The 25,973-nt window shown below is 30.7% G+C and overlaps 1 protein-coding gene across 1 annotated transcript in view; it reads right to left on the reverse strand.

The window, feature by feature from the left end:
- The window catches only part of LOC127283887 (protocadherin Fat 4-like), a 232,664-nt gene that overhangs the window by 42,371 nt on the left and 164,320 nt on the right, over nucleotides 1-25,973 (reverse strand). The window contains exon 5 of the mRNA XM_051308999.1: nucleotides 17,665-18,113. Within this exon, the coding sequence (XP_051164956.1) occupies nucleotides 17,665-18,113 (449 nt within the window). The remainder of the gene's footprint in view (nucleotides 1-17,664; nucleotides 18,114-25,973) is intronic.

The following is a 25,973-nucleotide window of genomic DNA, read 5'->3' on the forward strand; positions in this document are numbered from 1 at the left end:
AGTTGAAATAGTTTGCTGGCCCTCGAATTTGTTTGATTTTCATTTTTACTGATTGTAAAACTTCAGTTGTTTTGGGCATTTCGACGAATGAATTTCCTCCCCGTTTTGGGAGATTTGATTTTAAGAGACTGGACAAAATCCATTTTCTTACATTCTCCATGTCGGATTCATCAAAATGAATCATTTCACCGGAATAAAGTAGAAAGCTCCACGTTAAAACATGTCCTCCACAGTTATTACTGCTGTCAGAAAGTTTACCTTGTTCTGGTACATCCTGTGGTGAAAAGAATATCCATTGTCTCCAATCCTCTTTTTCTTTTTGCTTTGAAAGTACTCTCTCTATAAGTGAATCTAATCTGAATAACCAACGGTCCTCTGGACAGCGGTGAAGACTGTCAAAATAAATTATAGTCTTTTGACTAAATACGACAGAAAGTAATGTCCAATGTCCTGCTCCGTGAACCTTATTGTCATGGATTGGAAGTAACCAAGAATCGTATCTTTTGGCGCGGATTCGTTGGCACCAATCAATGATTGCCCTGTCATTTTAAGGATCGTCTGTTAATATCTTCACAATGTCAGTAGGAAAATTGAGAATATTTGTATCGTATTTCGCTGACAGTAAAGAGATAAATGTATCTATAATACAATTGTCAACTTCCTGATGTGTCTCGAGACTATTGAAACTAATGCGATCTAAAGTGATTCCGTATATTGTAACATTTCCATTTGGAATACTAGGCATTTTAGTTTCAGACCATGGTTTATGAATTAACACATTATTCGATACATCAATATTTTCTGACACTGAGACAAGTAGTAACTTCTCAAAATCAACACTGTCACTTACCGATAAAGTAATCTTATCTTTTTGTTTCTCCCACTCTTTCTTTGGTACAGTTGCTTTAGATTCGTCTTTAATGGCTATTTTATAAGTGTCGTCGCCTTCATCTGTTACCTCCATTCTCTTTTCTCTTGCTTGGATTTGTCTTGTTGTCGTAATACCAAACATGACTTCCTTGATGCGCCCATCCATCGTTGGCTCATGTCGTTGTATGAATCTGGGAATGAGATTTCTCATGATTCTCCCAAATTCAATGTTTTTGACAAATCCCATCCAGTTTTCGATAGCATTGTTCGTGTCCCGCTTTATGCCGAACAACTGGATGACAAGACCTGATATCAATGGATACAAAGGTAGCTCCTGTTTAATTAAATAATTTACAAAACTCGGAGAGAAAAACTTGTTTTTCTCGAGTCGTGGCTTTTTATTTGCTTTTAATTTTATGTCATCGAGAGTATCAGCGATTGCGTCTACAACAAAATTATAAAACGGAGACTTCTTTATTAAAGCCGATGAAATGATATTATCATCCTCTTCATCCGGAGAATCATTCAGGTTTTCAGTATTATCATTTGCTTCATATTCACCCGTAGATGTCATAGCTTTAATATTATTTAAAGCTTCATCAAAATGCGGCATTTTCACTGCCGAACCGAAAACATTGCCAGCATAAATTAATATTTGTGCAACTGTATATATGTCAGTTGAGTGAATCAAAGCTGTCAATACAAATCCTTGATAACGCCTTGCTATGTCATCTACAATAAATGCCTTAATTCTTTTTCTTCCTCTATTAATTAAATGAGATGAGCAATTATGTATCACGGTTAAGTCTAAATCTGTCTCAAGTTTTCCTGTGTTTTTGTTTAATTTTTGCCATACGACTTTTAAATAACGAAGAAGCGACATATTGTTGAAGGATCTGGACGTTGCTTGCATTAAAGCTAAAGTCCAATCAACTTCAACCTTGTCAATAACAGGTTTGGTGTCCCCTTCTTTTAGAAAGTATTTCGTCGCACTTACAAAAAGTTCTAAAATAAATGACAGAAAGTCTGCATTATGGCAAGACGAAATAAATTCCATTAAAGGAAAAGCTGGCAAGATACCAGGAATAGCAGCAAGTATAACTGCGTAATAGTACGGAATTTTTTCACCACCGGGTGGATATTTGATAATTGTTCCAGTGGAATCTAAGTGCGCAAAAATTTTTCTTTCACGACTTACAGCGACAGCATACCGGACTTGACGTTCTGTAAATAGTACTATCAGGAAAGGATAAATAATATGGGTTTGAATAAGACCCTTTATGAACTGCCCGTTATATTTTTCTTCGTCGACATATTGTTCAGTTAATTTTAACAAAAATTTGTGGAAATCTACATCTAAATCGTCGAGTTTTTTTCTGTCACTGGATATTTTCTGCACAACAACATCACTAGGGGCATCATTCCTATTTCCTGAAGACGAAATGTCTTCAGAAACTTTGGAGAGCATTTTGAACTTTAAAACACTCGGTGGACTGTGTTCAAGAATTTGTGATATCGCCTTTCGCTTTTCTCCGCGAATGAAACGGCGTCGAACTTTGTTACTGTGGCTGTACAAACCTTTTCTCTCAACACTAATGATAATCTCTTTATCTTGAACATTTACTGTCGTAATGCTGAACTCAAAGGTTGCGCAATCTCTAATCAGAAAAGGTTTTGCTGTCGCTTCTAGCTTCACGAAAGGCTTCTACTGTAATCCAAAATGCTTCACCTTCTATATTAACAATGTACCTACTAAAACTCTTGAAAAATTTTAAAAACATTGGCGGCTTGTATTGTACAGGCTGACAACTTCCATTCTTTATATCATATGTACATTATTTTAAAAATTTATTAACATAATCAATTACTTTTGTTGTAAACAAATTATTTATTGTAAATAAAATTAATGGTTTATTGTTAAGAATAAAGTTATTTTCTTTGTTTATTTTTATTTTTACGCAAAACAATTAATTACTTAATCCAATTTGTGTATGTAAAATAATTTATTTAATTGTAATATGATCATTAAATACTAAATTATTATTAAATACAACACCCAAATCACGCACCCTCTCTACTCTCTCCAAAATATGACCATCAATAGTGTAATTGTTTAAATATAAATTTACACTACCTTTCGAAAAGGTTACAGCATAACTCTTTTTAATGTTTATACTTAAATGATTTTTAACACACCATTTTTAGAGTCTTTCTAAGACTTTTTGTAACTTCAACATATCTTTTTGAAAGGTAGACGGATGAATCACTTTATAACACTTAAGGTCATTAGCATAAAGTAAGAACGAGGAGTGCCTGAATATTTGCTTAATGTCATTCATATATAAAATGAACATTAAGGGACCTAGACGTGATCCCTGTGATACCCCAGAGGTTGCTAGAAAAGGATCGCTAAATTCACCACCAACCCTTACCACCTGATGCCTGTCAGAAAGATAATTTTTGAAAAAGAGAACAATGTTATCAGAAATGCCCAGTGATTTCATTTTATTTATAAGTATATAGATAACGTCAACTTGCAGCCCCTTTTCTAATTTTTCTATTAAAAAGGTTGTAAAAATTCCTAGATTTGTTAGAGTGGATCTACCCCTGACGACACCATGCTGTTCATCAATTATGACTTCAGAGACCGCTGTATAAAAATTATCATAAATTATACTCTCAAATATTTTTGCAAAAACACTTAAAATTGTTATGGGCCTATATTTCTGAGTATTATTTTTATTATCAGACTTATAAACTGGAGCTATCATTCCTTTCTTCCATTCATATGGAAAAACACAATATTTTAGTGATTTATTAAAAATTAAAAACAAAGGTTCAATTATCGAATATCCACATGATTTTATAATGAATGGAGAAATTCTATCGGGACCTGGCCCCTTGCTGACATCTAAGTCTTTAATTTTTTTGAACATTTATTTCTAGTATAATTTAAATGAGCAGTCTTCTTAGCATAAACCAGATTTTTAACTTATTTGAAAACCAAGGTGGAAAATTTGAAGAGTCAACAAGTTTGAGTGGTGTATGAATATCAAAAATATTATATAAATGTTCATAAAAAATAGTTATCAACATTCTCATCACTTAGTAACAAGTTCCAATTAGTTGAATTTAATAAGGTAACAATACCAGCTATATTAGCTTTTCTGAAATCATAAGCTGCATTGAGGTTTTGCGAACTATTATAACAAATATTTTCAGGAACATTAGAAAAAACATTTATCAATAAACATGGATCATAGTTATCTAACGGTAATATAGAATCATTAATTACCTCAACAGTAAAATTTACACTATTACAAAAAATTAAATCCAAAATTGAACCATAAGTATTAACTATTTTATTTATTTGTGATAAACCGGCAAAGTTTGTTGTGTCCAACAGTAGGGAAGCAATTTGTTCTTGTTGATTTGTTAAAGATGCATTTACTTCTAATTGTGAGACTGAACCAACAAAAAACTGTGTCAAAAACGGCAAATTAAAGTCGCCAACAATTAAAAGAACAGCATTATTATATCTATCATGTATATCTTCAATGATATTACATACTTCAGAAAAAATACTGAATGAGGAGTTAGGTGGTATGTAAAAACATCCTATTATATAAAGAACATTATTTTCCCTGAATTTAATGAACACATGCTCAATAGAAAAGACATTTGTTTCAATGAATGAACTACGCAAATTTCTGCGAGCAGCTATAAGTACACCACCACCTCTTAATTTTACACTAGTATTATTATTTCTGTCAAAACAATAAACATCATATTTTTTAAAACCTAATTCTTGAGTATTTATATTTGTATTTAGCCAAGTTTCTGTTAGAATATATAAACTATAACTATTAAGAGAGACACATTCACGGAGCTGATGAGTTTTAGTTCGTACACCCCTGACATTCTGGTAGTAGATTTCCATGAATGAATGAGACTTAAAAGAAGGGGACGCACTTGTAACACAATTTAGAGGAGTCATACAGGATTTGAAGTCGACCCGCCCACTTGCAAAGTGACAGTGGTCGTACGTCTTCGGGGAGGGATCTTGATGATAGTGGGAACTCCACGGCGATAAACCATTGTAATATTCGTCTCTCCCTCCTGTCGACGTATCATCAGCTGTTCCTGACATTCCCGAATTTCCCCTCTCTGCATTGGCGTCGTGTCGGTTGTTAAGGACAAGTTTTTTAATCTCGATTCTAGGGTTGGATCCCTTTTTGCTTCTATAAAGGACTTCAGCATCACTTGTGCCTTCTCCTCCGACACACACACTAACTTCACAGGTCGAGGCTTCCGTGAGACCTGCGCATTAGAACCTATTCTATATACTCGACATCCCTCAACATCAGAAGCTTTAGAAAAGTCTTGTAATGTACTGATCACTAGTGTTTTTAAGCTATCAGTGGGTACATTGGAGGTTGAGGGAGCATTATTAACCAAATTATTTTCAGGAAGACCAAACAACACGAGATTCTTCTTTCTTTCATTTCTATCAATGATTTCACTGATACATACATTAGTGTCAGTTTTGTGGTCAGTGTTTTCAGAAAGATTAGTCTCACACCTAACCAGTCTCCCCTCCACATCCAATATACGATTAGATAGATCTGTTACCCTACATTCCATGCCGGTAAGCCTTGAGAGCGTATCGTCAAGTTTGACATTGATGTCTTCAAAATTTCTAGTCAAAGTGCTGAAATTGTCTTAAACTGTTTGTGTTAATTTATTGACTGCACTCATGATAGTATCTAGACTAGTTGATGATTGAGAACTCTGGGAATTTGCTGATGGAGATGTTGACCTAGGCCTACAACATCTAGTGAATGAACCATCAGATATAGTAGGCAACTGCATTGCGCAACTGGGATGGTAAGGCAGGTTGCATCCAACACAAAGGGAGGGAGTTGCACGTGCAATATCTTTGTTGCACTTTGCACATTTCACAGCTTGATCCATTTTGCTCACACACAGATAAGATGAATATTCCAAAACAAATATTCAAATTGTTGAAAGCAATTCCAAAAAATCGGAATTTTATTTATTGCGGAATTAAGCACAAGCATGTGCATCAAGTAGCCACCTAGCGACCTCCGCTATATGTAAATTTTATTTTAACATTATTTTAATGTTTATATTTGATATTGTTATTAACAATTTAATTTCCTTTTTGGGTTTTAATATTTAAATAATATGTTAAAAGAAATGTTACGCGATATTAATTTATTGTTTATTATGAGGTGTGAAAGAATTTAACGGGATACCCATTCATAGTCTAATAGAAGAGCAGGGAGAAAGAACTCACCGAGTGCGCTATACTAGCTGCGCACAGTGACTAGGCGAGTTCTTCTCTTCGGTTCTTCATAGACGTTCGCGCCGATACTCGAGACAACCAAAAAAAGTTTTATTTAAAAAAATGTATACCGTTGCAATGCCAAAAAATATTTTATGCGATTTTTTTACTGTAAATGTAAATAAAAATTTCGATCATTTAATTAATTTTTTAAAGGATGAGTATGACTTACATTTGCAGAAATTAGAAATACTTCGAAAAAATATTAATGAAAATTTTTAAAAGAAATGGAAAAATGTAATATACAAGAAAAACACTTTTGACGAGAGATTTAAAAATTGTATGCAAAATTATATTTTAATTCAATTTACAGAAATTGCCCAAAAAATACGTGAGAGACAAAATTCAAATGAATTCATGAATAATTCAGATACAACTAAAAAACGTTAACTATTAGAAATGGAAAAGTGTTTTTCAGAAATAGAGATTCAAAAGGCATTTTTACGTACTTTGCGGATAACAGAAAGAAAGAATTAAACCTCAAAAATGAGTTCTCTTCTTTCCGATAAAATTGATGAAAGTGATACTGAGACATTGTTGGTGTCTTATTCTCGGGAAGATGCTATAGCTTTAATTAAAGACGCACAATTGACAAAAAGTCAGTATCAGATAATACAAATACAAGAAAAAAGAGAAATGAAAATATTTATCCAAGTTATTTGGATGTAACTGAAGCAAAAAATGACTGTTATCTGAAAGAAATAGTAGTAGCAGAAGAAGAAGTTAAAATTAGTACTCAATCACTTATAAATCACACAGTGTTAAGATTATTTGAGCAACCTAATTTGAACCTACCAGATGCGATAAACAATCGTCCTTGTCCAGCAACAATACTTATAAAGTATGGTGTGGACGGTACTTCAGGATTAGATCCGTTGCAACAAAAAACAAGCAATTCAAAAATATCAGACGTATCTCTTTTCATTGCTTCAATGGTTCCTCTAGAATTATCTGTAGATCCTCATCAAAGTACTGATACAAAACACATTATTTGGAAAAATCCTACTCCAAGATCTACACTTTATTGTAGGTCAATGCGATTTGAATGTGTGAAAGAAACAAATAAAAAAATACGTTGTCTTACTTCATCTCATGCAATTTGCAATCTTTTTCAATGAGAATTTAGGAAAACATACTTGAAGTATTTTATTAATATGTATAAATTAAGTTAATAAAGTAACACACTTTATATCACCGAAAAAAATCATTAAAAAAGTGCCTTTTTTTACACCGAATTAACCATACTCCCCGTTAATTTAAATCTTTTATTGTTTATTTCAAAATGTCTATCTGTCTACCAGACTGTGATACAACAATATTACATCAACAGCCTGAAATATAAACGGTTTACTGATTTTTGCATAACAAGCGGACATTTTTTATCTGTCAACACTCAAGTTCATTGTGCATGGTCAACTATATTGTATGTTTTTTTCCTGCAGGTTATTCGTACATTTTTAGAATCATAGATCGGTTTCCTTACTGCTATTACACCCTTATTTAACTTATTATTACTTATTGTAAATTTTATACTGTAAATTATTATTTTATTTTTGCGAGTTCTACGCTATTAAATTGGTTTCTTTCTTCCTTCTTATAATTGTTTTGCTTCTTAATTTTTAAATCTTTTTCTACAAAGTTTTAAGTTTCATTCTCTTTCCTTAAGGTATCACATCGGCACTAATCGGACTCAAAAGTTTGTAGCTCGCATTACTACTTCCCGCACTATACTTTCGCCCTCAACTCCCTATACTCTCAGCCCATACTGTACCTACTTCTACAAATACACTCGTACACGTATACTCCACACTAGCAGCGATTGGAAGGAGTAGGAGGTTTGACAACGTCGCTATAAGTCTCGCTTTGACTACTGATACTGTGGACTACTGTCTCTCTCTCACTAATGTTACCATCCTGCAATGTTGCCACATCAAAGTGGCGGGTGTGCTATATATTGCAAATGACGTCATGAAATAGAATTTTTAATTTATAATTACAAATAAACGGCACGGTAAATTATAAATTTCTTTGTATATTTTAATTCCAAATTTATTTGTGAATTCAACATTAGTTTTTGAAAAAAATTTATAGAAAACTTCTGATGATATTTATGAAAATGTACTTCTCCCCCATACATTAGTCCCGTCTCCCATGCAAAATAAGCAACTTTGATTGCTAATATCTCTGGTTCCGTACGGCGAAAATTCTTCATATTTTGCAAATTTGTCAAGAATGATAATAAGAACATATGGTAAAATTTTCAAGAAAATTTATAGAAAACGGTTTTACCGATGTGATACCTTAATGTTTGTTAACCCTTTAAGGACAGGAAGGACACTTTTTTAAAGCAATTTTCAATGACATATTTCTCTGCGACTAAGAGTTTTCAAAATTTGAGAGAAAGTGTGTCTTATGTATTCGATATCGCTCTTTTAGAATCCATATTCAAAATTTTGAAAAAATCAAAATTAAAAAAGTTACGGCCATGTTTATGAAAAAAAACACGTTTTTTTGAAAATTTTTTATTGTAAATTATTATTTTTCGAAGCTATTCGCTTTAGGAGATGCATAAAACCCTAAAATATCGTGTCCTAAATGTTCAGACATGAAAATGGTGCAAAAGGTTTTTTTTTAAATTCAAGATGGCGTACCAAAAATGGCGTCCAAATTCAAAATTTTTTACAAAATCATAACCTAGTGGACGAAATTTTAAAAAATGCTCAAATGTGCTTGAAACTTGTTACTCGGGGGGTTTTTGGGGTCGCTGATTACGAATCCGATGTTAGTTTTTCAAAATTCAAAATGGCGGATCCAATATGGCGGACGACTTTTTAAAAAATTGATCCAATTTGCCTGAAATTTGTTACTCGGGGGTTTTTGGGGTCGCTGATTACAAATCTGAAGTCCGTTTTTGAAAATACAAAATGGCGGATCCAATATGGCGGACGAATTTTTAAAAAGGCTCAAATTTGCTTGAAATTATTTACTCGGGTGTTTTTGGGGTCGCTGATTACAAATCCGGTGTTCGTTTTCAAAAGTTCAAAATAGTGGATTCAATATGGTGGACGACGTTCTGAAAATCTAATGCAATTCGCTTGAAACTTGTTACTCAGGGGTTTTTGGAGTCGCTGATTACGAATCTGAAATCAGATTTTTAAAATTTCTAAAAATTGAAAATGGTGGATCCAATATGGCGGATAAGTTTTTTTAAAAACCATTAATTTTCGCTTGAAAAGATAGTTGTGATTTATTATTATTATTCACTTTTTGATGAATAATTTATGGTGGTGGTGGTGGTGGTGTGGAAGACCGTAACAAATTTCAGACGTATCAGAACGATTTTAAAAAATTCGTCCACCATATTGGATCCATCTTTGAATTTTTAGAAATTTTAAAAATCTGACTTCAGATTCGTAATAAGTAACCCCAAAAACCCTCGAGAAGCGAGTTTGAAACGAATTGGGTCAATTTTTTAAATTTTATCCGCCATGTTGAATCCGCCATTTTGAATTAAGACAATTTTAAAAATCTGCCTCAAGAAGACTAGAACCAGGAGGTGAAACTTCCACGCTTTACCGCAGTGAGTAGTGGCATGGTAAGCGTGCACACGGTGGGCGTGTCGTTTAAGTTCGTGCACTGCTAATAGAACGAATTTATGAATTCTGCGCATACTATCCATGTAGGTTTTGAAGGGGAAATTTCGTAGCAAGCAGCTGCAAATGTTTTCGTCTGCTTGGTTAGGTTACAAATGTCAAAAGCGACTCGAGATAATATATATAAAGGAAAGTCTAGAGAAAAGTATATAAACAATTAAATAAGTAAACAGTGAGTTGTTGTGATTTAACAATTATAATCCTTTCAAGGTATTTATCTTCTTTTTTAAAACGTAATACTTGCATGCATATTTTATTTTAACAAATAAACATAAAATAGTATTTCAAATTTTTTATAGATTATTCTACTTTCAAACTGAAAAAGTCACTAACAATGGACCAAAGTACGATGCAATTTAATTTCAAAAATATTGAAAAGAATATGTCTATGTTAAAATTACCGAGCAAAAAGTGGATGACAGTAAAAAACCTCAACAATGAAATAAAATTTGTTCGAGTTGAAAATGATTACAGTACATATTTAACAGTTTCTTTAAATATTCAACTAGAAATGAAAGTTTACTACAAATCAAAATTATTGAAGTGGATCCAATGCGACAAGCCTCAAGTTGACGAAGATATTGTAGAAGTACTCCAATTAATTGATAAAGTAATAGATTGTGGCTCAATGTATATGCCAGATGAATTATTGTAAAGAAAATTTTTTGTTACTTTATTTTATTGTAATATAAAGTAACTAATTTGATCAATTTTTTGTTTACTACAATATTAATTTTATTATTGTAGTAATGAATTTACAATTATATCTTAATTTTTTTAATTTAATATATAATCAATATATACACGAATCAAACTTAATTTTAATCATATTCAATTAATTTTTTTTTAATTTATTCATTTGATTTACAAACATTTGTAAAGTTTGTTACTATTATGATTTTAATAGTATTGATTTTATAATTGTATATTAATTTTATCAATAAATATGCCTATTTATGAAACATATTATAAATTTACAATTTTGCATAATATAAAAACATTTTGTAAAAAAGGACAACATGTTATTAATAAATAGTAACACAATTATAATGAACTTGAACAATGTAGAATTATTTTATTAAAAACTTAAAAATATATTTTATAAACATTGAATATGTCTGTTTTATTTTACACCTATTAATTTGAACTAATAATATTATTTGGAATCATCATCATCCTGTACCGTAATACTTATTGTCTTTGGTTTTTTTAAAATATGATTTTCGTAGATAAGTGCTCTTCTCTTAATTATTTTTTTAAGAAACACTATTTGTTTTAAACATTTAACAATATATGTAAGTATATATATTTTTCTAAATTATTTAATACTTAATTGTTCAATGTAATAGCATTTTAAAATTAATCAGTCTTAAAACATCCCTTATTTTCTTTTTTTTCTCGCTGAAGTTTCTTTTGAAGTTGATTTTCTTTTATTCGATACTGTTTGTACAATTTTTCCTTTATGCTTGGCCGAATTCGTTTTTTTTGGTTCTTTTTTATAACCATTGTTAACAGTTTTTGTTGTCCCTTCACTAGAATTATCTTTTTTTCCCACTAGTTTGGACATTTTGCGATATTTTTTTTCTTCTTTTTTTGCTTCATCATACACGTTGTTATAATTTTTGCAAATAATTTTTGTACGCGTCACAGCATAATAATTTATCACAGTCTTCGTCAAGCTTGACTTGTGTTCTTCACATCCCACGAAAACAATGGACTCAGACAAAATATTTTGCATTATATGTTGGAATGTGTAGAAGTTCAATTGTTCCTGTCCTACAGTTAATAAAATTGCATTTTCTAATGTAGATAAAAGATTGAACAGATTTTCCGACGGATACTTGAGGTAACCTCTGCTAAGGCTGTTGATCATTTCATCCCGAGGAAGATTCCCTGCAGGCTTGGTTACGGACGATATGCAACTTTCACATTTAGTCCATTTTTCAATTTTCCTGCACAAAAATCCTGAAAAATACGCTTGGACGAATTCATTTGTTGAGCTGACGTTATAATCATGCGCGTGTCTAACAGTATATTCTTTATTATTATTTTCACCCCGCTCTATTATGTAATTTAGACTATTTGTCCACTCTTTCTTATTTTCATTGACTTTCGTGTCTTTTTCATTCAACAAAGTTTCAAAAATTTCCATCCCATCAACATTTGAACCTTTTGGAGGTTTTACTAAGGAGTAAAAACTTAAGAGACGATATACTTGAATGAAAAGTAGAGGATCAGGATTATCGTGTGAGCCACAGCAACCTCTTATCATTCCGAACATGCCCTGCAAGACATTGAAAATAAAATTATCTCATTTCAAAGTAATTGATAACGAACTGGATTGCTTCGATAAACTTACCTCGAGAGCATCTTGGTTTAGTCTCGCTGTCATTAAAAAAGAATATTTACATTCTGTACATAAAAATGTCATCACTTCGATGGCAGACTTTAAAGTCACCATAAATCCAATGTATGTATTTTCAGAAAGAAAGACATAATCTTTTGTGCCTGTCAGAATTTTCCATTGCAACATATATTGTCGAAAACTTATGATTACCTGAAATATTAAATGAAATTTTTTTGCTTGCTTTAATCAAATTAATATCAAAAATTAATTAAAAGTAAATACATCGTAAGCAGAATTATTTAATCGTAATGCGTTCATGGATGTCCTCGAAGTCATTGCTTCTATCACTTTATTTACAGTTTTTAAAAATTTTATGGTGGGGCCACGATCTTCTAAATCCTCTTTTAAATCATCTCTTTTACTGTAAATTTCCATTGCAGTTGTAACACTTGGAGCAAAAACCTATAAAAAATTTTATCCTTTAAAAATGTTTACATTAGAATTCATCATAATTAGCAATATTAAACGCGCGCAAGCGCGCCAAATTGAGTATTTGATTGTTTGTTATAAAGAAATTAAAGATTAATATTATCAATAATAATTTAAATTTATTAGAATATTATTTCATATTAAATGATAATAATGAAAATTATTATTATATGTTATTAAATTATATATAAAATTGAATTATTTTCCAAATTTTTAATTTAAAATTAAATAAAATTCAAATATTACCCGAAATTTTAATTCAACATCAACTTAAATTAAATTCTTATCCAAAATTTCAATTAAAATTCAAATATTTTCCAAAATTTCGAGTCAAAATTAATTATTATCAAAATTTTCAATCAGCAATCAACTAAAATTAATTATTTTCAAATTTTCAATCAACAATCAACTAAAATTAAATTATTTTCTAATTTTCAAATTAAAATTCAATTATTTACCAAGTTTTCAATTTAAAATAAAATAAAATTCACTTACATCAAATGCTTTGTTAACATGCATCTTCTGATAAAATTTAGGGTCCAAATGATCTGCTGTGAGTTTATGCGCTATTTTAAGAGCCACACTTTTTTTCCACCATCGCCTTTGAGAACAGCACGGAAGTGCTTTTTTTTAGTATTCCATCAGGAGTCTGTAACATATTATCATGCATAACATTTACTGCGTAAGGTTTGTAAGTCCATTTTAAATTTTCGTTAAACATTCTTACCATTATTTCTTCCTTTGACATTACAAAATTACGTAAATTTTTCACCAAGTGCGAAAAATCACTAATAAACCACAAACGCCGGATTTCTGTAGGGTCATTTAATTCTCCTTCTTTTGTATTATCATCGAAATACTTCATCGAAGAAGGGTGAATGCAGCTCACGTCCAAATTTTTTAACCCGAAATTTTTCCACATTCCACGGTTCCACGTCGCACCGTCTGTGGTAACTGCGTCAACGTAGAAACCGCTGTTTTCTAACAGTACTGTGCATTCTGCAATCAAATGGGACAAAACCTCACCATTAGCTGCACCTTTGCTTAAAAATGCTGCTAAGTTTTGGACATATTTGCCGCGAAATGGTTGAAATTGTAAGACGAGAGCATGATCGGCCCGTTCTTTTTTTTTGTCCTCTGGGGTGTGATCCCCAAGGTCAGTGAAACCCATCACTGAAAAGTTATCCGTATCAAAATTGACACCCTCGCTGATTTTCATTTCGTCTAACACTAGAACGCCTACGAAATTATGAAAATACTAATTTAATAAACAATATTATAAACATATTTTTTTAAATCTATTGCAAATTAAATAAATAAATATTAAATAAACAACTGTACCTCTTCTCTCTTCTTCCTTCATCGACAAACTCCTCTTTTCTAACATCTTAAAAACATGTGGATCGAATCCATATTGTGCTTTCATACCTTTTAAATAGGTTTTTAAAGTACGTAATGTTGGTAGTACTAAAATATTGTTGTTTCTTAAATGCAAGTATGCTTTCCTACTTTTAATACTTAAAAGTAAGCATTCTAGAATCCAACGCTTACTGTACCTAATTCCTCTTTTGTCATCGAGTTTCCCATATTTGTAAATGTTTTTTACAATTTCCTGCATTGCAATGGGTTTGTCTTTAATAGCATCATTTAATACACTTTCGTTTTGTCTTGAACAACGCGCCATAAGTTCTTGCACCTCTGTTTGCAAATAGTCAATCTGAAATTTTAAACAATTTATTACCATTAAGATTATTATCATTAATAATAAAATTAATTATTACCTTTTTTCGACATCGACTATACTTTTTCTTAATACTTGTAATTAATTTTCTATCCCTATTTCTTCGCTTTTGCAATCTAATTTCTTTACAACGTTCTTTTTTTTTCTCTCGACGAAATTTAGATTGACAATCTTTGCATTTGTCACTTGCGGAATGCGGTTTCAATATATAAAATCCATTATTACATGAGCCAAAGAAAGACAATGCGCACAATTTTAGACACATAATTTTCATCATTGCTGAGCGTAAATCTTCTAAACATGAAACTCTGTCCAAGATGTGAAAGTTGACAATATTATTGTATGCTCTAATCTGAAAAAATAAGGTAATATATTTAAAATTTTTAATAACAATCAAATTAATTTAAAAAAAATTTAATCAATTTACTTCAACATTCATATCTTTTTTTACTGTAATTGAACGACTAATTGTGTATATATTATCTCCCATATACGCAAAAAAAAGACCATCATCCGCATTGTCAGTCATCCCCCATTCCTTAGGAAATATTGAATCGTCTTTTGAGTTCCAATCTTCCAGCAAATTAATTAAAGTGTAATTTTCTGAATCTTTTGTACTTTGTTCATCAACATTTTCAGAAATTTGTGCTTCATTAATAAGATTAGATTCCTGAGAAATTTGTGATTCATTAATAGGATTAGATTCCTGAAGAGACATAATGTGGCTAACAATGCCAACACTTCGACGAGACCGAGGTGACAATTCAATTTTTTTAAATTGATTTAATCGATAAGACGATTTTTGATCTGAAACAGGAGTCGTTGACAATTCTTCTTCATTTGTACGATCTGCGAGAGGTCTTGTTGACTTCGAGGAGGGTTGTACTTCATTCTATATAAAACAGTAAATAAATTTTATTCTATACAGTTAAATTAATGAAATTAAACAATAATTTAAAATTTTGAAATGCATGTTTAGAAAAAAAAGGAAAAAATATTTAATTTTTACACGAACGTACACATATATCATTCTTTTTTGAAAAATTAACTAGTAGAACAGAGACTAAATTATTAAAAAAAAAATTTAGAAACCTTAATACCTCAAAAATAGTTGGAATGCTTCCAGATTTTAAATTTATCCTTTTCCGTGTCAAGGTGGTAATATTTCCATCTTTCCACATTTCTCTCGTTCCTTCCCTGAGACAATCTTGGGTAAAATGTTTATTACAAATGAATAAACATTTTTTAATCTTCTTGCCTCTTTGTTTTTTGAGGATATCGCCAATAGCCTCTAACCACATATGTTTTGATTCCTTAAAAAAATTAATGTTAACAGATAATTTGAAAATAATATGATAAATAAATATTAATTATTAATAAGGCACGATTTAAATTTTATATGTGTTACTATAATAATAAATACTTACCTCATCTGATGGAAAAGAAAATAGAGAAAATATATGGAGTTTATTTTCTTTACCGTATTTTTCGTCAACTATACAGTCCCTCACGCAGCATATTCTCCCCATTTTTTTTTTTAAAGCAACAATTTTATTAAATATAATCGCATCAAAAAATTTATGGGTAAACCATTTGCCATAACCGCATAAACAGAAACTTAAAAACAGCGTCTGCTACATTTCAAATATTAGTGTCAAGAAAGTATGCGCAGAACACTCAAATTCGTCTGAATAGCAAAGCACGAACGATAAGCCACGCCTTCTAGTGGCTTGTTTGTCACGCCGCATCTTTACAACGGAGTTTCCCCTCCTGGTTCTAGTCTTCTTGATCTGCCTTCAGATTCGTAATCAGCGACCCCGAAAACCTCCGAGTAACAAATTTCAGGAGAAATTAACAATTTCAAAAATTTGTCCGCCGTATTGGATCCGCCATTTTGAATTTTTGAAAACTAACACCGGATTCGTAATCAGGGACCCCAAAAACCCCCGAGTAACGAGTTTCAAGCGAATTGCATTAGATTTTCCAAAAGTCGTCCGCCATATTGGATCCGCCATTTTGAATTTTGAAAAATTAACATCTGATTCGTAATCAGCGACCCCAAAAACCCCCGAGTAAATAATTTCAAGCTTTAAGCCTTTTTTAAAAATTTGTTCGCCATATTGGATCCGCCATTTTGTATTTTCAAAAATGGACTTCAGATTCGTAATCAGCGACCCCAAAAACCCCCGAGTAACAAATTTCAAGCACATTTGAGCATTTTTTTAAATTTCGTCCACTAGGTTATGATTTTGTAAAAAAAATTTAATTTGGACGCCATTTTTGGTACGCCATCTTGAATTTAAAAAAAAACCTTTTACACCATTTTCATGTCTGAACATTTAGGACACGATATTTTAGGGTTTTATGCATCTCCTAAAGCGAATAGCTTCGAAAAATAATAATTTACAATAATTTTCAAAAAACCGTGTTTTTTTCAAAACCATGGCCGTAACTTTTTGAATTTTGATTTTTTCAAAATTTTGAATATGGATTCTGAAAGAGCGATACCGAATACATAAGACACACTTCGTCTCAAATTTTTAAAACTCTTAGTCGCAGAGAAATCTGTCATTGAAAATTGCTCTAAAAAAGTGTCCTTGCCGTCCTTAAAGGGTTAAAAAAAGAGCTTACATTTAAAGTTCAACCCTTTTTTTAATGCAATCATTTGATTAACAGAAGATTTTTAACAACATTACATGAATTTTCTACAACAACAATTTTCCACGGAAGAACATCTTCACCAAATACAATAAGAAATTGGACATCATACAAGAATTAAACATCAACGTCTACTTAAGTATCATTTTCTTTTCTTAGTTTTATTTGAAAAATATCAAAATAAAATTTAATATAAAATAGATTTTAATAATTATATTTTTCATTTATCATTTTTTCTATTTTTTTACCCATTTAATTTATCATTAAAGACAGGAATTTAATATTTATTAATTTCATTACTTCTTGTATTAGTAGTAAAACAAGTAAATAAACAAATAAACTACAGCTTTATCTAAACTCCTTACGAGAATTGAATTTTAATAATCTGTTATTATGGAATTGCATTATTGCCATTTCAAATAATAGAATAGATGTATGTTCTTTAAGTAGAGATGACAATAAACTAAATATATAATAATATTCTAGATATTTTTAACAAACTGAAAAAACTTTAGCATAACAAAATAAAACATAATACCTTATTAAATTCGCTTGAGAAAGAGGCATACTGTTTCGTTGATCAATACCATAAATTAAAATGCGAATCAACGTGTTTCTATTAACATTATTTAAGTAATTGTTTGTCGATTTTGAAATTGTATCAAAGTTGTTAATGACTCCTGCTTCAATAACACCTATAATGTAATCTGTTAGGTTGCTCTGTATTTTAACTAGGAAATCTTCAATATCCTCAATGACAGCATTCCTTAAATATAGGGCGACCACATTATTAACTTTCAGTAATGTAAGTGATATGTTTAAAGATGTCGAATGAACACCGTCGAAAGCGATAACTGTAACAGTATCTGTGACTTTTACATTAAGACGAACGTAAAGACTTCCTGAGTTTGGGTGAATATAGAATGCAAGATTTTCTACTGTACTGTACGTAATTGTTGCATTTTCTCCTAAATCCGCATCTGTTGCCTATAAAATAATATAGAAATGAGTTATTAAATCTGCTGTGAATCTAAAGAAAATGTATATTCGATTTGTATTTTAAAGTCAAAAGAAGATATAGAATGAAACCGGTTTATATTTTCTTTTTACCATTGTTTGAAAACTTACCACTTTTGAGTAAAATGGACAAGCTCTATCGATAAATGCAAAAAAATTATAAATTTTAATTGATCATAATTTACACTAAATTTTAAATAGCACCGCATTGCATGCACAAAATCATAGAGAAAATTGTCGGCTGGGTTCTATGTACATTGGGTCAGTATTTCCTATTGATGAAAGCGTACTTTCAGGATACAGAATTTCACTATCTACAGCAATTTTGCAATTTATTATGTAGGGGAGATGTATGCAGGTTGAGAAAGTTAGATATTATTTTATATATAACTAATAATACCAAATCGACTATTAGTATTCTTTTTTTCATTAGCAGCAAACTATTTATATATGACAAAAGTTGTAACTCGTAGTGTTCCCGCCGGAGCACATCAAAAATGTTCAAAAAAAAATTGTTTTATATCATCATTTTCGTTCTATTTTAACATTCCAATGGAATTTCAAACATATCTTAACACCGATAAAAAATTTCATGTATCATCAAAATATAACAGTGATGTATGCTGGTTGAGACGCGGGGAGTCACTAGACTTTATTTCGACAACTTAATAGTTATTCTAAAATAAAAACTTTTATTAAATTCCGTAAATGAGGCATTCTCTGAGCAAAAAGCCACCCTAAAAAAAGTTTTTTTTGGCAATGAAGTATGTTGAAGTGTACATAAAAACAAGTATGTAGAGTAGGTTTTTAGGTCTGTGTAATGCGTGGTTGCCATGTTTTCAGGGGCTGAATTTTTTTACAGGGTAATTTTCAAATGGCAATATCTTTTTTCCATATTAATGGATTTTAAAATTTTATAGGTGTTTTTTGTAGAGAATTTTCCAAAGTTTTAAATAAAATTATTGATTATTTGAAAAAAATTATTTTTTCCCCGAAAAAAGCAAAAAAAAAATCTTTTTTCAATGCCCCCCCCCCTTTCCCCCTTCAAATTTTTTCAAATATACCTTAAAATGTTCCTTATTTCATAAACTTTTTACCACCCAAGTTTCATTTTGGGACATTCATATGCGTACGAGCGACAGGTTAATATGTGATGCGGTGCAACTCATCAATTTTGCAATTAAGTTTCTCCTGTGGTCGTTAATATTATTTTTCTTCTTCAAACTTGTGACTGTATATCTAATTATGCATGTGTGTTATATTTTCACTCATCTGCATTTCGCGTAACCCAGGATCAACGACGTGGACGTAGCAGATATTTAATCCTTTTTTTTTTTTTTTTTTTTTTTTTTTATAATAATTTTTTTGTGTTTTGAAAGTTTTATAATTTTTTTTGTATTTTTAACATTTTCCCTAAATTTTCATTTTTTGTAATAAAAAGAATTTTTTAACTTACTTCCAGCTGCGTGGTTTCGGAACGGATTCAAATCAACTTTTACTCACGGTACGCTTTTACGTTTACGTCCACGATTTGGGAAAACTGTTGTTGACTCAGAAGAACTAAATGACTTCAAAGAAATTTGATCATTTCCCAAAGGTATGAAAGAATGATACTTCTGAGTACCAGGAATAGTTTTTGCTTTACCGAATCTTTCTTTTAAAGAAGCCTCAAGAAGATTATGTTCTTTCTGCGTAGAAAAGTAATCAGATGTACTTACCAGATTTTCTTTCGACCAATTAAAAAGTGCCTCAGCTGTTAAAATTTGCTCAGAAGGAGGAAGTTGCAAGCTCGCTCGTGCTGCTAACCTTTTCAGATTTCCACCTATGCCGTCACAGGGACCTTTTCCATGCGCTGTCGCGTGAAAGTGCCATTCAGCGTCAACATCAAAATCTTCCTTATGCTTCATTAGATTAGCAAAATTAAACCGATTTTTATATTGTTGAGCTGCACCGTCAGTAAAATATATTATTTTGGTCATCGGTATATTTCTCTCACGCAAATGATTCATAAGGATTCTTTGGAAAGCATGGACAGCTATGGTGTTGTGCTTCAGATCATTGGAAAGGATTGCCATACTCTGGTGTTTCAAATCTTGATTTTGTTTATAATAATAAACAACAGTATGGATGGACACTTGGTCATTGTTCCAATGGAACGTTTGAGCAGCATTTTGGGCAACAAATGCATAGTTTTCTGCGAAATCACAGAAAACTAGCACTTCCCCTTCTTGAAGCGTTTGTTTTCTGAGTGACAAATAGCTTGCTTGTTGCCTGGCTATAAAATCATGGACCCTCAAAGAAATTAATTTTTCGCATAAATCTTCTATAAATTCATTAGTTTCTTGAATTCGAGTCATTAATGTGGATCGATCTGTGCTTTCCCATATTTGATACTCAATTCTGTCAATACCTTCACCATCAAAAAGATCTTCCAAGAAGTTCTTAATAATATCAACATTGTCTTGACATTGTTGACACTCTCCTAAGTGACAACTTGGCGTAGGGGTATCAAAGACTATAATTTTCAAGAAATCTTTATACGAAGTGAGTTTTAAATCTGCAGATTTAGTCAAAGAAGGTATAGAAGACCCATCAATCATCAAATGTACATTTTCATGATATGTACATACGCAGACTGAATGGGTTCCACTTGAACCTGCTAGAACGCAATGTTTAGGTCGCAATCGAGCAAAAGTAGAGAATCCTATTTTGCAATTAGGATTTTCGATTTTAAAAAGGTTAAAAAGTTCTGAAAGGTTGCATAAAATTAAACGCTTTTGTGTATGTGTACGAGTTCCATCCGCTTGTTTGACCGATACAAAATCTTTTTTGCCCGGTAAAAGGCGACTATTTATGTCATTTTCATAGAAGTTTAAGACCACATTTTTTACTTCTTCAGACAAAGGATGCCCACAATTTTTATTTTCTGTCCCTTGTCTTGCTTTTTTCACAAATGACCTTGAGCAACCAAATATTTTGGCAATCTTTCTTTCGCTCCATGAATCCGGCATAAGAATCAAAATTTCCTTTCTTTTCAAATTATTTGTGAGTGGATTATGAAATAAATTTTTCAATTTCTAAACCATTTTGGTAAAATGAAAAGCATTTCCGGCAATGTCTATATCCTCTTCATCAGGTGACCAATCACTGTCCAATTCATTCTCTGATTCGGATTGAGTGATCACTTCTGATTCTAAAATGTGAGGAATTTCAATGAGAAAATTGTCAGGCCAACCTTCTTTGAAAACTTTCTTGCGACATTTATCGCACAGAAACATTGTTTTCGGTACATTTTCGCCATTAATATTTGATCCATCGATTTTACGAACATTTCCCTTTTTATGGATTGTGAATTTGAAAGGATTTAAACATTTATCGGCTGGCATTATTTTTTATAGATAGGTTAAAAATTAATACCATCTAATATTAATAGTCTAAAAAATTGAAAAAGCGATGTCTCGAAGAGCGTATCAAAATAAAGGTATAGTCTTGTAAGGACTAAGGTGAAGGAAATGAATGTAAGCAAGCAGAAAAATGAAACCAAGAGTGATACTTGTTTATACTATTTCGAGTTACCAGTATATAGTATATCTAATAATAATGTGAATATATTTATTCACTATGTAAAATTGAACTGTAATTCATGAAATTTTATGGAAGCTGTGATATTCCAATTATATGAAGTTTTGTCAATAAGTAAAATACCCGTCGTAATTCATTATTTTTTTACAATAATTAATCATAGAATTGAAGTCCAGAATTTTATAATACAATGAATTTTTAATAATACAGGGTGAAAAACCAACTTGACATATTCCAAAAAATGTGTTTTATTCAAAAACTCCTAAATAATATGTCACTGCCTAACACAATGGTGAAAATGGTAATAACAAATTCACAATTGATGAAATGCACCGCATCATATATTCACCTGTCACTCGTACGCATATGAATGTCCCAAAATGAAACTTGGGTGGTAAAAAGTTTATGAAATAAGGAACATTTTAAGGTATATTTGAAAAAATTTGAAGGGGGAAAGGGGGGGGGCATTGAAAAAAGATTTTTTTTTTGCTTTTTTCGGGGAAAAAATAATTTTTTTCAAATAATCAATAATTTTATTTAAAACTTTGGAAAATTCTCTACAAAAAACACCTATAAAATTTTAAAATCCATTAATATGGAAAAAAGATATTGCCATTTGAAAATTACCCTGTAAAAAAATTCAGCCCCTGAAAACATGGCAACCACGCATTACACAGACCTAAAAACCTACTCTACATACTTGTTTTTATGTACACTTCAACATACTTCATTGCCAAAAAAACTTTTTTTAGGGTGGCTTTTTGCTCAGAGAATGCCTCAAATACCAGAAATCTCGTAGAATATATTTCAATTACACGGAAAGAAAATCCTTTGCAATAAATATTAAAAATGATACAAAAATTTAGTATATTCTTTGGCAAGTCATGGAAACTAAGGCTATTTATTAAAAATGAATATATTTTTAACAAAAGCTTTGTAGAAACAAATTTTAACAGAAATTAAAATTACTTTTCTAAAATTCATAAGAAGGTTTTCTTATTTTTACTAAAACTATATAAAAAAAAGGAAGCGGAATTAAAAAGCGCGCATTTCGTTTGCTAAAACTATACGAAAAATTGAAAATGACGTTCAAATAAAAGAAATTTTTTTTTCATTATTTGCTACCTGTCGAAGGATTGGGTCATTGTTGTTAATTGTTCTCCATTGTAGTACAGGATGCAGGTATGGTTTATATACACAACTACACATGCACGCAGGTTCGCTTTGATTTTCTTAACATATATCCCTACCTAACTTATCGAAAATACGCATATGAGAGATTCTTTTTCAATCGCCCCAGCCCAAAAAGTCAATGTTCTGGGATTGGCTTCATACTTTGGTAAATTGTTGTCCTATATGATAGTAATAAATCCCTAAAATATAAACTCATTAAAAAAATATTTGTAGAAAGTAGAGGGGGTTGAAGTTTTGACGTTAAGGGTAACATTGTCATTTTCAAATCCGTATAACTATGACAAAAGTTAATGGATTTTAATTTATCTATAATGAATTTTATTGCATTTTTCACGTACTTTTCAAAAATGTATACGAAATTTAAAAAAAAAATTTTTAACCCCTTTTTTTTCAAAATCAACCCTTATTTTTCGATTTTCACCCCTTCGGGTATTTTTTTTTTTTTTTTTTATTTTCATTGGAAAGCTGAGGTTTTTTCCGATGAGCTATGTAAATATGAAAATGGGACAACAATAATTTTGTGAGTAACAGAATATTAAAGTAGGCGGTGCCGATAAGGGGTGTACCTGGAGATCATCTTTGAGGATTTAGATAGGCACCGCCTAATTTAATATTATGTTTCTCACAAAATTATTGTTGTCCCATTTTCATATTTACATAGCTCATGGGAAAAAACCTCAGCTTTCCAATGAAAATAAAAAAAAAACAAAAAAAAATTCCCGAAGGGGTGAAAATCGAAAAATAAGGGTTGATTTTGAAAAAAAAGGGGTTAAAAAAATTTTTTTTTTAATTTCGTATACATTTTTGAAAAGTACGTGAAAAATGCAATAAAATTCATTATAGATAAATTAAAATCCATTAACTTTTGTCATAGTTGTACAGATTTGAAAATGACAATGTTACCCTTAACGGCACCCTTATCGGCACCGCCTACTTTAATATTCTGTTACTCACAAAATTATTGTTGTCCCATTTTCATATTTACATAGCTCATCGGAAAAAACCTCAGCTTTCCAATGAAAATAAAAAAAAAAAAAAAAAAATACCCGAAGGGGTGAAAATCGAAAAATAAGGGTTGATTTTGAAAAAAAAGGGGTTAAAAATTTTTTTTTTTAAATTTCGTATACATTTTTGAAAAGTACGTGAAAAATGCAATAAAATTCATTATAGATAAATTAAAATCCATTAACTTTTGTCATAGTTATACGGATTTGAAAATGACAATGTTACCCTTAACGTCAAAACTTCAACCCCCTCTACTTTCTACAAATATTTTTTTAATGAGTTTATATTTTAGGGATTTATTACTATCATATAGGACAACAATTTACCAAAGTATGAAGCCAATCCCAGAACATTGACTTTTTGGGCTGGGGCGATTGAAAAAGAATCTCTCATATACATAAACGCAGTATATCGCAACGCACACACTTATATTATATACATGTTTCACGAAGGTAGAAAATTTCCTTATATATTAAGAAGATAGATTTTAATGCACTTGCGAGAAACGGTTTATTTATTAGTTTAAATTATATGCGCTATTATTTTTTAATATTTATAAGAAAACAATAACTAACTTAAACTAACGTTTAAGAGGTCATTTTTTAAAGTAACAATGATCATGAATTTCTTATGATTTCTTATAACATTCTTAATAATCTAAAAAACTAGTACACCTAATTTAATTAGTAAGTGAATTGAGTAAATATTTAAAACTTTATTAGCAAACTAGCAAAATATGCGCGCTACAGCACGCATATTTTATGAATGAGAAAGAAGAGCAGTATATTGGGATCTGTAGTACTTGTATGAAAGCGAGCTGCTACTTTCTTATTGAGCAGCTTGATTTTATACGAGTCATAGCAACTTCTTAATTTGTTAGACATTTTACTTTGTGATGTAATGATGTTAGTAACGTCGATCTTTGGAGCAAGATCAAACATACTCATTGGTATTGGTGTAAGATATTGCTGATTTAATTTCTCTAATACTAAACATGGATTAAATGCTCCTCTATATGAAAGACGAAACATGTAATATTGTAAGGCAGTAATATTGCGAATGCCTTGAGTTTGTTTTATGTTTACAGTCCATCCCTGATCACCTGAAGGAAACATTAAAGGATAAGTTATAGGGTCAACATTCGCACTGAGGCTGAAAATTGGAATACTTTTGGAATCTTTAGGATGTATACCCCTATTAAAAATTTCTACATCGTGAACGATGTCGTAAATAATGTCGTAATCGTCATCAAAAAGATATCGTAAGTGATATCTCGAACGACGTCGAAAATGATAACGTGAATTGGGACAGTAGCTGACATCGTTTTTGATGCCGTTTACGACATCGTTAACGACATTATTTAGGATTTGATAAAAAATATTTAATTTTATTAAATTTTAGTTTAAGTATAAAGTTAGTTAATTTCGAACAAAAAATTATTATTATTAGGAAATATGACGTTTTGATTGTTTAAAAACTGTTATTCAACCTAATCAACATTAAAAGTTAATTAATTTTTTAGAAACAATATCTTATAAAAATATTTAGTAGGTCAAATAAACTCATGGAAACAATAATTATAGTTTTAAAAGAATTTTATATATTTTTATCAAATGCAACAAATATTTTACAATTTTAATTAATTATATGATAGTTATACTATAAGGTAGGTATAACAAAAATATATACATATACATTATAAATGAACGACGAAGAATTTTTAAATTAACATGAATATAGTTCAATTTAAAAATATAAGCTTTTGGTAATGCTTATTTTATGGTTTACAAAAGTATACGGTTCATGCGTTATCAACAATAAGTTGCATTTATAAAGATGTTTCAAATAACTTGTCTTTTTAACTAAGCATGCAATTTCATCAAGTACACTTTCACGAGAAGAATTATTGAAATAAAAAATTGTAAGACATCGATGCTGTGAAACAATTGTACGTAAGCTTAAAAATTAGCAGAATTTTACCACAATACTTTTACTTTACCACAATTTATAAAGCAAAAAAAATTTAATTTTGTTAAAAAAATGGTTTCG

Source organism: Leptopilina boulardi, unplaced genomic scaffold (genome assembly GCF_019393585.1).
Source record: "Leptopilina boulardi isolate dan_hultmark-lab unplaced genomic scaffold, ZJU_Lbou_2.1 LbouV2_315, whole genome shotgun sequence".
NCBI lineage: Eukaryota > Metazoa > Arthropoda > Insecta > Hymenoptera > Figitidae > Leptopilina > Leptopilina boulardi.